This window comes from Balearica regulorum, chromosome 8 (genome assembly GCF_011004875.1).
Source record: "Balearica regulorum gibbericeps isolate bBalReg1 chromosome 8, bBalReg1.pri, whole genome shotgun sequence".
In the NCBI taxonomy this organism is placed as follows: Eukaryota; Metazoa; Chordata; class Aves; order Gruiformes; family Gruidae; genus Balearica; species Balearica regulorum.
In genome coordinates, this window is record NC_046191.1 from 2,777,104 (window position 1) to 2,794,696 (window position 17,593).

The following is a 17,593-nucleotide window of genomic DNA, read 5'->3' on the forward strand; positions in this document are numbered from 1 at the left end:
AAAAACCTGAGCACGTTGTCATTTTCTTGGGATTTGCCTAGACAGAAACAAAAACCACCACCACGTTTTGCACAGAGCAAGAGGTTCTGTTCTGATTTCACAAATCCACCATTTATTAACACCTTCATTCCAGTAGATTTTTATTTTCAACACAACCTACCCCCAAAAAGCCACATTTATGTTTTCAAAGATTCTTAATTTTCCTATCACTAAGACACTACTATATTTCCTTGTCCTTGGAGAGTTTTATCTGGGATTATACATATGTACCCAAACACAGCTGTTTCACATCTTTTCTCCTTTTTTTTTCCACATAGAAAAACCTGCCTCTATCAGCCACCCAATTAGCTGCTCACTATCAAAAGACTGCTTTGGTCTTTCATCTTCTTGAAAACTGGATTCAAGTGAGAGGGTGTCATGGAAACTGTGTCTCAGGTCATTTCCTGTTTTGGTTTTTAGTCACCAAAAATAAAATAGTAATAACAATAATACTGGGGTTTTTTTCTCATAAAAAAAATGAATCCTTGTTATCCCAGTCTGCAAAGCATGCAGCAGCTATTAAAAAAAAAAAAAACCATATTATTCTTCATGAGAAATCTTCACCTGACAAACTGGGAACCTGATTCTCAATTCAACATTCAACTCTCCCCTAAAGAATCTAAAGATCAAACGTGAAGAACACAAAACCTGCAGCAAACATGCAACGACATTAACAAAAAATATTTAAAAAAAATATATCTCTCACTATTTCACTGAGCAAGTAGGATAGAAAAGCATTAGATGATTACATAGGGGATTGGTATCAAACCACAGAAGTTTCAGTTGCTTTATCTACTCCAAATACCTCCTTTTAGAAACTAACAATCTCAATTACCTCTTGCTTTTGCAAAAACAGTTCAAAGCTTGCTGAATTTCATTATTACAAGAGAGTTGCACTTGACTGGTAAAGCCACAAAAGACCTTTCGGAAAGACACCAAATTCACAAACATGACCGATTTCAATCAGCCGCTTGAGGTTACAGGTAACAACACGTTTGTGCAACAAGCCCACATGGATGGAAAGCCCAGTGAAAGGTGAGATGTACAGTGATGTATTTTTGGTTATTCTTCTGAAGCTAGCAAGACGTTAACATCAACCTTCATCCTGAGCCCACATGCAACGTGCTAAAATAGACTACTCGGGTGACTGCTGGGAAATCCCTGCTCCAGGCTCCTGATGAAGTCCTTGCCAATATTAATCAGAAATTATTTAATTCCCCAAGTTCTGAACGTAAAACTTTCACCCCACCTTGCAAGGTACAGTTCTTCTCTACGAGATCAATCTCACTCCGACTGATCATTGTAATAATGGCATCATGATGATGAACTGTAATCAGAAGAAATTTGGAGCAGGGACAGATGGTAGGTAGAAAAATGCCAATTTATTTATATTTGCATTATTGGGGGAATGGCTAATTTCTGATTCCAGCAATCAGTGCTGCCATCTCCAGTTTCTGAACCCTGCAGGATACAACTCCTCATTTCTTTTTCAAATCAACACAGTACAACCACGTGCTCTTAGAAATTCCAGGTTCATTCTATCTAATGAAGCACAGCCAGTACTCAAACCTAAAAAATATGGGAAAGTTCATGAACTAGTAAAGCTGTTATCCTTAAGATGGGTGGTAAATAAAGGTAATTTTAAAATAAATAGAAATAAAAATCACTCAGTGACTTAGGGATGCCTTAGTCCTTTGCCAGATTTTCTCTTTTGACGAAAAAAGAGGGAGAAATAAACAGATACCATAAGGTTCCACATATACCCACATAATGCACTTCCTTAAGCAGGGTTAAATGGGGGGGGCTAACAGGGACAGACAGATAGCCTTGTCTTAGAGGCAGAACTGAATCAAGGATTTTTGGAGCTTACTACAACTTCTGCAAGAGGAGATCAAGGAAAGTGGCAGCTGAAATGCATCAGTTCAGAAGCACACCTGGAAAGGGATTATGCCTTCATCCAAAAATTAACAGGCTGGTTGTTCATTTTGGTTTTATACAGAGAAATGCTACATACTTGCGCTGGGGCTGCTGGCAAAAAGGTGCTGAGTGATTTCTCTCAAAAAACTTTTTTCAATTCTTAAGATGAAATTCTCTATCACAACAATGACGCCAATGCCTAATATCTCAGTTTGTCCTAAGACAAGAAGGGCTTTCAAGTCACACAGGAACACAGAGCCCAGCCCACTGCCTTCCCCCCCGATTCACTTTACCTTTGGCTACGCGCATCCCTCTTGCAACGTTTTCCAATGTAATACCTTCCTACCTCTTTGAACGTACCTGGGTGTAATCCAGACCTCAGCTTTCGCTCTCAGCCAACACACAACCAACTGCTTTACTCCTTGGGGGAACCTGCAGACACTCAACAAGCCAGACACAGACCTTCTTTTGCTCTTTCTTGACATGATGGAGTCTCCAGCTGTGACTGCAGCTGAAAAACCATTGACAATACGAGGAATCGGATGAAGACAGGCAGCTGAGGTCCAAGGCAAGAACCATAGGTGAGGTACATCGCAGGAGTTACCGCTACCAACATACATCTGTTTGGAGGTACCCAACCACCAGCACCTCGGCTCTTCCTCATCTGGCTGTTTTCTTAGAAATACGTGAGCAGCATTTGCACAGCAACAGCAAGCAGTAACTCCACAGACTGAGTACACCTACCTTTCCCACCAGGGACAGACTGTCTGACCAAGTTAGAAACTCTGCTCCAAAGGACCTCATCACATCTGTCCAGCTTTATCATTCTCATTAAAGGTGTGTGGCTTTTTTTTTTTTTTAATAATCTTCTTGGAAACATCTTTACTTAGATGTTTCCAAATTGGAATACATTTTCTGGGGTCCTTGCAATAGGACTAAGGTGAAGTTCTCTCTGCTTGTAACCCCACAGAGCTCGCGAATTAGTAGGAACTGCAAAAGGCGATGTCTTTAGCAGAGAGCTTCAGGACTTTTTTTGTTGAAGTTTAGTTCTTTTTTTGCTAGTAGAAACTTAATTAGATGTCCACTAGATTCTTGTTGTCATGAAGATGTTTGCCAGGTCAAACCAAACATATCTGTGACCTTGCAGCCTCATTTTTTTGAGAACAAAAACCTTTTTTTTGCCAAGAATCTGTGGTGAACCACAGGCAGAATAAAATACCACAACCCAGCTGAGGGATTAAATAGAAGATGAAAGATAAAAATCAGATCTCACTTTACAATAAATAAATAAATAAAATAAAAATCAAATGCTATTCTAGTAAGTAGCCATTACAGACAAATCTGATCTGTGGACCAAACCACAAATAAAGGGACTACCTGGGCTGAGAAAAGTTGTCTCAATTTCAGCAGGCTGGGAAGCGGCTATTGTTGATGCAGACCCACTTGTGCTGCCAGGGTAGCACAGGGCTCATTGCAAATGCAAAGCCCCAGCTGGGGGTAGGAAGAACTAAACGTGTTAAATGCTCGGCTGGTGAGTGCCCATACCAATCGCCCCCGTGTCGGGGAGTGGGGTTCCCTCCCCCACTCCCATCCCGCTCCCCATTATTCTCCATTCAAGCTGAAAGCGAGAAGGTCTTTTCCTCTGCCGCTCGGTGTCAGCCAGACTTGGGAAGCTCCGCAGGAATTGCTGAGAGATCCAGAAACGCACAAAAGCCTCCTTCCACAAAGCGCCCTTTCATCTAGGCAGTGTGTCTATTAAATACGTCCTGTTAATGTGCATACATTTTTATAAAGAGATTATAAAGTGAAGACTCAGTCACTAACTCAACTACACAATAAGATTTTTAAGTCTATTACTAGAAAACTGGGGTTTAAAATAAGTAGCTGGGAATGCTTCACAACTCCTCTGCAGTAATACTCAAATAGGTCTGGTCCCCATAAGGACAGCTGGAGGTGTACTTTGTATATTTTAATGCTTTAATTTCTTTATTTGGTGACACGTAGGCACCTCAGACCATGACCACTCCGTATTCAGCACTGTTCAGGGATAAAATGAAAGGTCAATTCAGGCCCTGATGGCGTACCTGCCCCAAACACGATGCTCAGAGGAGAGCAGCATCTCTGCTCTGGCGGGCTGGCAACAGGAAGGTTCAAAAATATCCATCATGGCATCAGGATGAACAGGGGAACATTCCTGAGCACTTGCTCCTGATCTCATCAAAACCAAAGCAGTAAACAGCCACTTTATCCACTTTCTCTATTATAGCCTTTTCTATAGCTTTTTCCTCCCTTTCCTTTGCCCACAGGGACTCAGCATTTCCCAAGATTTTTAATAACTAAGTCAGGTAGATACAAATTCCTGCCAGCCTCACGAGAAAGCAAGTTATTTGCTGTCCACCAAAAGGCGGGGGGGGGGGGGGGGGAAAGAATCTTTTTTCTTTCTTCATCAAAGCAAGACCACAAGTTGACAGTCTTCACCAGCGTGGGCATGGCTGCATGCCAGCTTCACACACCGGTCTTTGCAGGATCTGTAGCTAGCCACACCGCCAGCCCACAGACTTGCTATAGCAAGGTTTTAATATTTTAAATATATTATTTGGATATGCAGGCAATCAGACTTAGGGCTCAATGCTAACACTGGCTCTAACCTTAATTCAGAGGAAGAATCCCAAAAAGGCCATGAATCTGTTTTCAGTATTAAAATGAAATGTCATCTCCTATCAGCAGCAGCAAAACCCCAGTCCAGCTCTCGTTGCGAACACAGAGGAAAAGCAGACAGTTGAAAAATTGCTGGGTTTTCTCATGCAGACAGTGCTCTGCAGATCTTCAGGTCTACTCATTTGCAGCTCTAGGTGTCCATCCAGCTCCCTGCCAGTCCTTCAGGGATATCTTCCATTCAAGTGCAAAATTTCAGGGGATTTGTTACAATCGTGTTATTTCTCATGCTGACCGATGAGGTGTGTCCATCTGCCATACCAGAGCTGCGAACCGACCACGTCAGCTCCGTGCATGCCGCGTGGAGGAGGTCTAAGTGCTTGTCCAAAGAGACAGGGATGGCAATGCTGGAAGGCAGCAGAAACCCAGCTGTGCTGCACCTTCAGTCTGCACAAGAGAACCTGAAGTACAACTTCATGGGAACCCCCTACACTTCCCCATGAGTCAAGGCTTGGGGCCAAGGGCCCTGAAAACACAGCAACATTTTCTTCTATCAAAGCTGTACCAAGATGTGGATTAATAAAAACCAGGCAAGAGCCTGGAATAAGCCTGACCTACACTATATGCACATCTAGCAAAGCAGCTCTCATCTAACTTGGCTCAGAGGGGGCAACAGCTTTCATTACATTTCCAAAGAATCCCGAAACGATGCATTTCTCTACTAACATTTTTAATGACTGTATTATCCTTTTCTCACTACTTTATTTTTCTCCTCTTTCCCTTTAACATGAATTTTCAGGCTTTAATAAATCATCCAGATGACACACTCGAAGCAGAGAGCACACTCAGCAGGTCTTACTTTTCAAATGAGCCTTCACATAGCAGGTCTGCATTCATTTTGTCCTGATTCCAAGTCGTCTTCCCTTCTCAAAATAGCTGCTGCACCTCTGCTCCTCAAAGAGAAATCCTCCATTTCAAACACTGAAAACCATGGCAATGTATGTTGGGTTTCATTTATTTTTGGAGGCTGACTTTCTATTCTTGGACACATTTGAAAAAGCAGCGTTTGAAAGTCTGAGGTTGCAATTACCAGAATGTATTTTTTTAAATGTATTTCTAGACTTACAGTCAACAACTTACTGACTAAGTACATAAATACGAAGGGGGGAGGTAAAATTACATTTATGTGACATCATGGTGAATTAGTATTTTAAAATTCATTAGATTCAATTTCTTACCAAACAGAAATACATGACTAGTCATTTCTATTGAGCTAGTTATCTACCGTTATGGTTATGTTGGGGTTATTTTAATTTTGGCTTTGCATCCAGTAGTTTTAATGGAAATACGCTATCATCAGCATGCCGATATCTAAAACGTTAAAAACCAAACACAAACTTTGGAATAAAACCCCGCACTCCCAGCAGTGAGCCCAGCACAGCACGGGTACCTCTGCCAAGAACAGCTGGATCTGCAGCTAACTGATTTTACCAGCTTCAAGACCATCAAGCACATCCCTCAGAGCAGCTACTGAAATTATTGAGGGCTACATAAAATACAACAGCAGCAGAATTCAAAAGGAAGAGCCAGAATATTATAATTTAAAATAGTAGTTTCATTTCAATAATAAAAAGTGAAAAAGACAGACTTCCTTATTTCCCAAATTACACTACTGAGCAGTAACTCAAAAAAGAAGGTACGCTACTTAAGTGACATTAGCTTTGTATTTCTGACCTTGACATTGGTGAAGCTAAAGTGAAAAAAGGTTGAGAAGTTTGCAATTTTCATCCTCCTCCGATGATGTATTTGAATATTAACTTTTTTCCAATTTTTTTTTTTTTAAAAAAATCATGGCCTCATACAAGCAAGACACAAGAGACTGTATCCAGGAAAAACATTTTCTAATTTTAATCTAACAGATCAAAGACTTTGAAATTTACAGTTTCAAAACAGACGCCTGACCACTGCTGTGACAAACGAGGCATCCTCAGTACTGATTCCTGTCTTCCTGCCTGCACCAGAAAGTGCAGTTTTTTCCCTTTGAATTGCTTTCTGTAGCTGAACTCCACCAAGCCAGACCAAGAGAATAAATCCCACATCACACCTGGCAGTCCTGGATAGCCACTGGCAAAATAAATGTAAGACAGCTAAGAAATTCACATTACGCACGATTCTTTGGGCAAACAATATGCCAAAGGAAGTCTAACTACCAGACCACAGCTGTAGCATATTTAAGTCAAATATCCTTTCATTGTTAAAATTGTTAAATGTACGATCCTCAAATTAAATATCCTTTTATTTTATCCTTTGTATGCCTTTCATACAACACAAAATCTGTCGCTAAAATGTTGGTTTGACCTCTCTTGAATACATCAGTCCATGAGGGCTTAACCGTGCCGGCTGTTGTCAACTGGAAGCTGAACCTGCAAACCGCTTCAGCCGCCGCTGCTAACAACAAACCGAACTAAAATTAATGATCTGCTTAGTTGAAGTGGCCTTTACTCCTCCATTTTATGCTCCTTGCAACGATGAGGGATCCTGTTTCCTTCTTTTCCTGCAAATACTGTTTAGGTCTCCAAAATCAAAAGCCAGAAACCTCATACGGCTTCTGTATCAGAAAAAAACAAGGGAAAATAATGTCCTTGTTCACTAACCATGAACAAAAGAGAAAAAAAATCCTGAAAACCACCTCCTTCTATACCAACCTTCCATCAACTGTTGCCTACCTGTTGATTTATAATGGATAGGCTACCACTGAAAGCAAACACTTCCAGCAAACTTAATTTTGCTCCCACAAAGCGCACACCTTACCAAGGCGGCTGTCGTACAGTATTCCCAAAAAGCGCTCCTCACCTGATGCTTGCCAACAGATACGACATCTCAGCATCTTCTTCACCCTGCAAAGCATCGCACAACCGGTTTTTCTATCCTGTGCTGTTTCAAGGCAAAACAGTACCAGTGCAAGTCAAACGCAACCAGTCTCTGCCGAGGATTTGGGCTTTCTCCTGTTCCCAAAGCAGCAGCCAGCTTTGGGATGATGCATCGGTGAGCTGAACCATCCCACGCCGTAGCACACGAACCGATACGCAGCAGACATGGAATGGTCTCTGCCTCACCGCCAGCCACACCGGCATCCGGATGCTGCTGAACACCCCTCCCTGTGGCTGTAGCACTATTCCATCGGTTTTCACATCCAGCTGCCACCACGTGGTAAGGGGGAAGGAGAGGAAAGGCTCACAAGCGTGCAGTGATCACGCAGCTGATCTTCCTTGTGCTAACACGGCTTCTGGGAAAGAACTGGTGAAGATTGCTGCTTATTTGGTTAAAACCAAGATATTTTGCTAACTTGCCATTCATTTTAGTATCAAATGCTACTCTCGCACAAAAGGAAACTCTGCTATGATAAAATCTTACGCTCCTGACCCACACGATTTGGGGTTCGTTTATTTTCCAATTAAAAAAAAAAAAAAAAAGGCAAAGAGCCCTCCTGGCTCTCTCCGCAATCTTCCCAAGGGCTGGTGAGCCCTCTGCAGCCTTGGCTCAGAGCATGGACTTGCTCCAGGCAAACAGGCTCCCACTACAGCTATTTCTGGGACTCTGTCCCTTCTCCCCTCCACCCCATCACCACAAACACCTCCCCAGGTTTTGTTCAATATTACTTCTGAGGTAAAAGTATGGCCCAAAAGGAAATATTTCTCATACTTCCTTTGCTGAAAGCGAGAGAAGCAGGCACTGAACCAGAGACAGGGAGGTCATAGGAGCACCCCAGCCCTTTGGTGTGGTACCGTCGTATCATCACCGTCAAGCTGAACTCACCTTCAGACACAATCTAGTCTGAAATCCACAAAAAATGGCACAAAAATACTCTCGTAACCCTACCAGGGCGAACACACAAGAAATTCTGCCTCAGGCCTTCCAGCTTCTAGAAACCTTTATGGCAACTTCCAGATGTGTCTATTTTAAAGCCTTTTTCCCCCTGGCCTCGTTCCCACCTGGGACGATCATAAGGATAGCCAAAAATTCCTACTGCATTGCAGGAGCATGTGCAAAAGATGGCCAAAACTGGACAGAGCACTGGCTAGAGAGGTCCACAGAATTCCTGAAAGTTACAGCTTTTCTCAAAAAGGCATTGGGGCTTTTCTGCTCTACTAGTAGAGTGGTTGCAGGTTCAAATCACAGTCAAAGTTGAGCAAAACCATGTGCTCAATGGGAAACAGCACTAGTGAAAAGCTGGTTTTATCATCTGCTTCTGGCTGAGAAGCTGGTAAAGGCAGACGTAACAGTTTGGTTTTACTAATGATTGTAATTGTGCAAATATACTTTTGCAAAATCACTTGAGAGACTCGACAGAGGCCTTACAGGCAGCTGATAAAAGTGACTCCATTAAAACTCTTCATGGGATTGGAAATAAGTATTATTGACTTGTGGCACCATGATTATTTCAAAAGTCAACTCAGATTTTCTCTGCTAAATTAGACATATAGTATCATACGGAAATCCGTACCAGGGAAAAACACAATTAATGAAAGACTAAAGCAATAATTAGCATGCACTCTGTATTAGAAAAGGCATGCCTTCACAACAGACACTGGGTAAGTATCAGTGTTATTAAACTCTGTTTTCCATGGCAAAGGGAGCACAAGGATATCCTTCCAGATTTCATTAACACTGCTTGTTACTGAACAACAATCAACTACAGGAAAGCAATGACTGCAGAATGCAGTCCCTCCGTACTTTGTGATTTTATACTTCATTCTGCATTAAGCCTACAGTACAAGAAGAGGCGGTATAGCTATTAGTCAAAACCTCAGCAGAATTTCTGACATGCAAAGGTTGATGCATCAAATAAGTTACTTTAATTTCAATTTTTAAGCTATATTATCCACATACAGGAAAAAACACAAAAGTTAATATTTTCCAGTTCAACTACATACAAATAAATCATTCCTGGGACACTACCCAACCCTCACTCAAGTTCCCATAAGCTCTGACCTGTTGCTTCGCGGAGAGCCAGGCTCGCACTCAGGGAGCCCTGTATACCAGCCCGGAGCAGTTCAAACTATGCAGCATCCTGACAAAGGACATACAAACATTTGGGATAATTCCTTATAGCTGGGCACTTCCACACACAAACTGACAAGGCTCCAATCATTTCTTTGCCAATTTTTCACCAATGATTGATGAACAGAAAACAATAATTGTTAAACAAAAAAAATCTATTAATACTTAATACTTACTGTTATCCACAGCCATAAAATAACAACTGGTAAACACATACACATAAAAAAAATCTTTCAATACCTCACATTTCCTTCCATTCTCAAATATAGCTAGCCTTTCTGTCGGAAAGAAGGCGAACCACTCGATTTTGACCATAAGCACTACAATTCTTCTCACCAGCGCCTGGCCAAGCTACCACCAGCAGAGCAGCTTCTCTGCTCCGTTCAGATCACCAGGCACTAACTGTTCCTCCTCAACTGAATTAAGCCAAGGAAAAAGTTGGCTAACACATGCTGTATTTACTCTTGCGCTCTTTATGATAACATACGTGTTATCAGTGCTGCCACAGCTGAGAGATTCCCAGTCGCTTTACGCTGTACTTTGATTTCTTGCTGCTAATAACCCCTGTGGTCCCCGCCACGACTGGCAGGGTCCGTCGTTGCAGCAGTGCAGGGGACGGGTAATTATCTACCAACCCACCTTGCTGCACCACACTCGGCAACTTTTATCTGCACAGGACAGCTGCATTCTCCCCGTTTGAAGTGAAATGTCAGTCTTCGCTAATGCGACAAGACTTACATCACTAACAATGTCCCGACACTTTGAAGAAACAACTCAAAGCCTAATTAAAAATTCAGATTCGGTCTGAATTTTCACTGCCCTTCCACCAGGACCTCTCTCTATCTTTTTTGAAATGTTTCATGCTGGAAGAAAAAAGAATCCATGCGGAACAGGATGAAAAACTGCTGCAGTCTTGGGCTTTCAGAGCGCCTTGAAAAAGGCTGCTGTAGCTGGATTCAAACCAAGGCATAATCTTGTAAAAAAGATGAGGTTTTACTCCACTGGTTTCTACTCTGTAATTATTACTGAAGTAAGTACTACTGCCAAATAATTTTTTTTTTTAAAAGATACAGTCTAGCATTTATCAGCCTTCCTTCCTCACATTTTTATACTGTATTTCAGCTTCACAACCTGGAAACAACCTGAAAATGAAGGGGGAAAAAGGGAAGCGGTTTTTTTGTGCTGTCATTTGGCTGAGGGTTCACAGAGGTCCAGGTTTCAGATCCAGTGCTGGAGGACTTGCAATGCTTTGCATCACTTGCTACGCAAGTACCTCACAGTCACCGACAAGATTTATTTGTAAATACCCACAGAAAGAAGTAGGGAAATGTGTGAAAATCCTAATTTCAGAGATGGAGAACCATGGTTCTGGCATTTCAACTGGTCTGCAGTGCAGCTCAAAATGGGATTTATCTCTTCTAACTCATAAATCCACTGTCATTAGCCAGAAGACCATCACATTAGAAAAAAAAAAAAAAACCTGTATTCTGTCAGTGTTCATTTTCAAAGAGATTAAATAAATGGACAGATCTGGTGGTTGCAACTCTTTGCCATCACCCAGAAATCTTCAAAGAACGTGGATTTTTTCAGAGCAACGGTGTCAGGGCATCCTCCCTATACAAATGCACAGACATCTCCCCATCGCTGTGTCATTCTGGTCTGCACACAATCTGTTCTTCTTGAAAAACATATGGCCAGACAAGTTATTAGTAAAATTAATAAATAATACACTTGCCAATCAACCTGGAGAAGCTTGTACTACACTGTTTATTATTTTACACATCACTACAACAACTGAGCAAGTATTAATATTAAAAAAAAAAAAAAAACACAGGAAAAAAATGACCAGCAAACTGCTGTTCTCAGAATCAAAATGCCTTTTTTTTTTCCTTCCAACCTCCAAGATTAGAAGGAGAAAGGGCTCTGCTTCCTTCATGGAGTAAGTGTAAATGATTAAGATGGCAGAGCTGCTTTCAAAAACATTCAAGGCCCTCTGGGCCTGTAACTTTTGTTACTATCTGGCTAGAAACATCAACATGCATTCTGAAAGTTACAGAAACACTTAATGCTTTTCATCTTCAAAGCATTGCTTAATCCTTTCAACTCTCACTGCAAGTATTACAGCCCCGTTTTGGAGGCAAAGATGTTACCTTGCCCCACGCTATCAAAAAATAGTCCTCACCTTGAACGCCTCATGCAGATTTAGAGGGTTAAACCTTGCCAAAACCAAATAAAATGCTCACCAAAGTTCTTATTTATTCTTTTCCTGCCTTCACCTCCCAACCAAAGAATTTCAGCTGTTTCAACCAACAACCTACTCTGTAGCTCCAACTACATCAGACAAGCCAGGATCAAACAGAGATGGTGAAACTCCACCAGCAGCCCAGGTCATGCCACAACCACCAATTTAGTTATAATTTTAGTATAAAGGGCCGCTCAGCTTTAAATTACCCCAGTGTCAGCTGTGCCCAGGAGAATGTATTACAGGACTGTCACGCGAGCTGCTCATTCACCAAGCCCCAGCCCTCTGCGAATTATGACACTGATCTATTTAAGACGTAGTCTACTGAGTAATGACAAGTAATACAGCTGCTCAGACTGGCAAGATGTGATTGCACGCCGTCTTCCAAGGATGCAGCCTGCTGGCACAAGCTGCTCCCTGTAGCGATACGGATGCTGTCAACGTGCGCTCTGCCTAACAAAAAGGAAGGTAACGATTGCGGGTGACTGTAGGTACAGTACCTGCGTCCTGCTGCAGGCACAGCACCCGTTGCAAAACAGCGGCTTGTCCTCCTGCCGCTGTCACAGCGCAGGACTCCCCGTCCCGTGGGAAGGAGAGGGAAGAGTAAGAGATCACAGTGTGGCTGTTCCTGGTTAATTTGGAAGAAGCATTGACGAACTTCGGGGAAAACCGTAAACAGATCAGCTGTATTGTTCAGGGCAAAAAAAGGCGCAAGCATGCGCACACACACACCACCCCACACCCCGACGCACGAAAGGAAATACATGTGATATTAAGAGACAGCAATGTCATTAACTGTGGGTTTGGCAGAACTGTCAAACGGAGTGGGAACAATAATTAATTGGTGCAATGGAGGAAGTCAGACAGTCGATGAACTTTCTGTATTTAACCACTCCTGGAAGAATAACACCCAAGGTAAGGCACAGATACCCAGGAACCCACACGTCCTTCTGCACTACAGCGTACGAATGCGTTCTCGCTAAGTGAACACCTCATATGATACAAACGTGTACATTTTAATTTGAAACTTAAATAAGAATCCATCAAACTGCTGTCCAATACATTCAGTGAATGATGCATCTCACAAGTTGTCACCTACATTACATTATCCTCAGCTGCTCTATGCAGTACCATTCAAGGAATCAATTTATATATAAAATCAGAGCACTTACATGGCCAAGAAAACAAAGCATTAAAGGTAATACTCAGTGCACTGATGCACTCATGCAAGTGTCTATAAATAGAAAGCTGTGGTGTGAGTGCCAAAAACAATTGTCAGACTGATGCTGGCATCAGAGATCTCTCTCATCCTCATTCTTCCTATAGCTTCAGCCTATATTACAATGCAGACAGTATGTGCAACTCATTCCTCTCAGCAAAGCAAAATAATGCGATTAGATTAAAAACACTAATTCCTTATTGCTGTTGGACTAATTATGTGAAATACTGGTAGAAGAAGAATGTATTGCAGGAATTAGGTACTGTACGGAGGAGACGGATCCCGTTTGTAGCACTGATGGCTGCTCCAGCAGAAATCTAATTTATTTTCTACCTCAAAAGTTCCATATTCATTACACAGGCATTTAAGGCTCAGAAATTGCATGGTTCTCCTCTTACCTCTTCCATTTCTCCTCTAGTGTCCGCTCTGGAGGCTCCACCTTATCCTCCCTTCCTGCATTTATGGAGGCTCCGTCTACAATTTCCTCTTTTCCAGACTCAAAACACACCCAAACCAACATCTCACCTTCACTCTATTTAAGCATTTCCACCTGCTCCTTCACTCATTGGATGCTTCCTCCCCACCTCCAGCTCAGACCTAGCCTTCCTCCAAAGCCCTCTCCCACAATCACATCCCATCCCAGCGGCTGGTGACACCACCTCCTGCCTGTTACCAGGATGTACGGACCTGGGAGCCACAACTGGCAAGGACCAAAGCACGAAGGGAACATGCAAGGGAAGCATTAAATCCTGCCGCTTTCTACAATTTATGAAACTATATAAAACAATTTATGAAATAAATCCTGCCGCTTTCTACAATTTATGAAACTAAACGAAACCGCAGCTCCCAAATGGCTGGATATTAATCCTTCCTCTCGCTAGGTCCTGATTTGGGCCTGCCTCCACGTCATCCTCTAACACCCCGGGGAAACACCCTTAGATTTATACTCAATTAAAGCCCCAAAGCATTCTCACTCTTCTTCCAAAATCCTCCGCCCCTCCTTTCTGCCCAGGCACCTGTTTGCATCGCCCCGAGCATCCCGGCTGCGCTGATGGTCCTGCAGCACAGGCAACCCACCGCCTGGCACCAGGCACCCGCCGGTGCACCGCCGCTCACCAACAGCCCTGCACAAGCGGAGAAAAGGGTAATTCCGCACCAGCTACACCCAGCCCTGTCTGAGCAGGCTTAGGGAATTTCTGCCCTAAAATCGAGTGAGAAGCAGGGGCTGCAGTGACACATGTCATAACATTTTTTGTTCTACTGTAGGAGGTCAGCAAAGAAGCTTCTAAAATCAGGGGAGGTTTGTTCCCACCGGTTTTTAATCTTAAACAGCTGTAATAATGTTACAGGGGGGAGCAAAGGACAGGCTGTGCATTAGCTTGATGGGAGTTAAGGCAGCCAAAATATTAAGCATATAAAAATAGAGCTCAGTATGAAAAGGGTTTTCAGAGTTTAACTGCCAGTTTCACCGCATTAAATTATCTTGGGGCCTTAAATATCCAACTAATAGTAAACACAGTTTTAACATTATTTGCATCCCTGTGCACCAGCATCCAGATTGTCCCCGAGTTTGTATCATCCGTCATTGGAAAGAAAAACTGGCTCATCCTACGGTTAGCTAGTGTATCGCAGCACAGTAACCATGTATATTTTTACGAGTTGCTTTTTTAAAGACCATATATGTTGAGGTGATCCTATTAGATTTTTTTTTTTTTAACACTAGAAACAGATTTAGCAATACAATTATACTGACTTAAATTTGCATTAACCAGAGACTCCACCATTTACAGGATTATGCTCCTATCTTTTGAGGGGAAATACATACATGCATATGCACAGTATAGGGAAAAAAGTGACTTCCTTGAATTCAGTACATCAATAATCTACCTTGTTAAGTGAGGTCATTTAAATCCACGGCTTCTTAGCATCAAGGACAAGAGACAGCTCAGTGTTTTCCCGGACAAAACACAGCCCTAGGAGGCCGGCCAACACAATGATGTTTCGGAGGTGAGAGAATGAAGCCAGTTTAGAGAAGATAAAAGGCCATTTGGGTAGAGACCCCTGCTGATCCTATGAAAGTGTCTCCTTTTCAATTTGGGAGGCTTTTAAAACCGCATTTGCTACTGACCATACCTTCCCCTGAAAGCCGCTCGGGATCTGATTTCACTTTTCCCCCCCGAGGGAGGGTCCGTAGCCGATAGCTGTAACGCAGGTACCAGCACACCCCGCAAGTCCGACCAGTCCCCACGCAGAACACCCCATTAAGATGCAGCCTCTGAGACCGAGATGCAAATAACTCATCACCACCTTCACCCAAATCCCGGAATGAATTACAACAGCTGAATAAACTTGTCCAAACGCACGCTCGGGCCGGGAAGCATTTCTCTACCCCAACCTGAGCGTTTTCGGGCAGGACTCGACTCATTACAGCTCCCTGCCAGCAGGCAAGGGATGCTCGGGCGGGAGGCAGGTCAGCACCGAGCCGCAAGCCCGACAGCCGCCCCGGAGCGCGGCGGGCTCAGCCCCAAGGCCGGGGACCGACCCCTCCGAAAAATCGGCCTTCGGGACTTCGGCGGGGGAAGGGGAACGGTTTCTGCCCGTTTCTATTGTGTAAATTACAAATAAAACAAGAGTCCCTCCGTCGTGTTCACTCAGCCCGCCCCCCTCGCTCCTGCCGCGGAGCCGCCCGCCCGCCCGAGCCGGCCCGGGGCTGAGGGGAGCGGGGCTGAGGGGAGCGGGGCCGGGGGAGCCGGGCGGCCCGCGCAAGGGGGGAGAAAGTTTGCGAAGAAGAAAAGAACCGGGGGGGGGGGAGGGAAGGGAGGAGAAAGAGGAACGAAGAAAGAAAGGGCAAAACAGGAATCGGGAAGAGCGTGTGGAGGAGGGAGGGGAGGAGGGAGGGAAAACCAGGCGAGGCGCGGGCCGGGCCGTACCTGCATGGTGACGACCCTCAGCTCCTCGGTGGCGAGTTTCCTCATCTGGGTGGCCAAAACTTGCGCCTCATCCAGGATAGAGAACTCCGCCTCGGCGGCCCCCAGCCCGCAGAGCAGCGCCAGGCAGAAGAGGCCGAGCGGCCCCCGGCCCCGCGGGCGGCGGCCCCGGGCGGTGGCGACGGCCTCCTGCCGCCCGCCGCCCCGCGCCATGCTGCCGCGGCGGGAGAGCCGCGGGCACCGCCTCCGGCCAACTTCCCCCCCCCACCCTCCCGGACTCCCGCGCCGCCTTCCCCCGGACCCCGGGGGCCGGCTAGGGCTGCGGGGCGGTCGCCATGCAGGGGGACGGCGGCGGCTCGGCGGGCGGCCGCTGCGCCCCGCGCCCGGCTCCGGGGAACACTGCGCGCCGCGGCCCCGCCGCTGACTGAGAGCGGCGGCTGCTGTGCGGAGAGACGCAAACTGCGGAACGGAGGAGGAGCGGGAGCGGCGGGGCCGGGATCGGAGTCGCGGCGGGGAAAGGGAAGCGTCTGGTGCCGCCGCGCTGCGGGCGGGGGCAACGCCGGGCCGGGCCGGGCCGGGCCGCCCCCCCCCGCTCCCTCCCCTCCCCTCCCTCCGCCCCTCCGCCCCGCCCGCTGCCTGCGGGGAGGCCGCGCTGCCCCCGGACCCGGGCGGGGGGAGCGGGGCTGCGGGGGGGGGGGGGGGGGGGGGGGGGGGCAGCGTCCGGGGGTCACGGCACGGGCGGGAGATCCAGCCCATGAACGGCAGGCGTTTGTTTAATCGGCCGTGAGCGCGGTCCTAAAAAGCCAGCCCACTTTCCTCTTGTTTAACCTTTTTTTTTTTTTTACTTTTTAAAAAACTTTCTTTACCCTTTTTTTTTTTTTTAAATCTTTTCTTTTAAATCAGAGTGCAATGTTCCTGGCTGTTCTCGCAACCCGGAGCACGAAGGCATCCATCCCTCTATCCCTCCATCCCTCCATCCCTCATCCCTCCATCCCTCCATCCCTCCATCCCTCCATCCCTCATCCCTCCATCCCTCTATCCCTCCATCCCTCCATCCCTCCATCCCTCATCCCTCCATCCCTCTATCCCTCCATCCCTCCATCCCTCCATCCCTCATCCCTCCATCCCTCCATCCCTCATCCTTCCATCCCTCCATCCCTCATCCCTCCATCCCTCCATCCCTCCATCCATCCCTCCCCAGGCAGCACCGCGCAGCACAGGCTCGTGTCAAGTCATGAGGCTTGAGAAAATGTTTGTCGTGCAACAGGGGTGGAAAACAAATAAACGAAAGGAAGGCACGCAAAGCCTAACCCACTGGATGGCACACAAACAACAGCCCTCCTCCCGGGAAGAGCGGCACGGAGAACGTAACAAGCCGAGACCCCTGGAGAAACATCCCCTTCGAGTGAGGAAGCGCTGGGGAAGGAACAAAAGCCACGTTAGGGCGATGCAGAGAACCCCCTTCCCACCCCCTCTGCTCATAACCCCCTCAGCCCTCGAAGCCTCTTCCCCCCACACCGGGTGATACGCAGC

General features: G+C 45.5%; 1 protein-coding gene across 1 annotated transcript in view; it reads right to left on the minus strand.

Annotated features, from left to right (window-relative positions):
- Positions 1-16,618, minus strand: part of CACHD1 (cache domain containing 1) — a 108,488-nt gene extending 91,870 nt beyond the window's left edge. Inside the window, exon 1 of the mRNA XM_075759178.1 lies at positions 16,064-16,618. Coding sequence (XP_075615293.1) covers positions 16,064-16,273 — 210 coding nt within the window. The 5' untranslated portion in view covers positions 16,274-16,618. The remainder of the gene's footprint in view (positions 1-16,063) is intronic.
- Between the last annotated feature and the right edge of the window lie 975 nt (positions 16,619-17,593).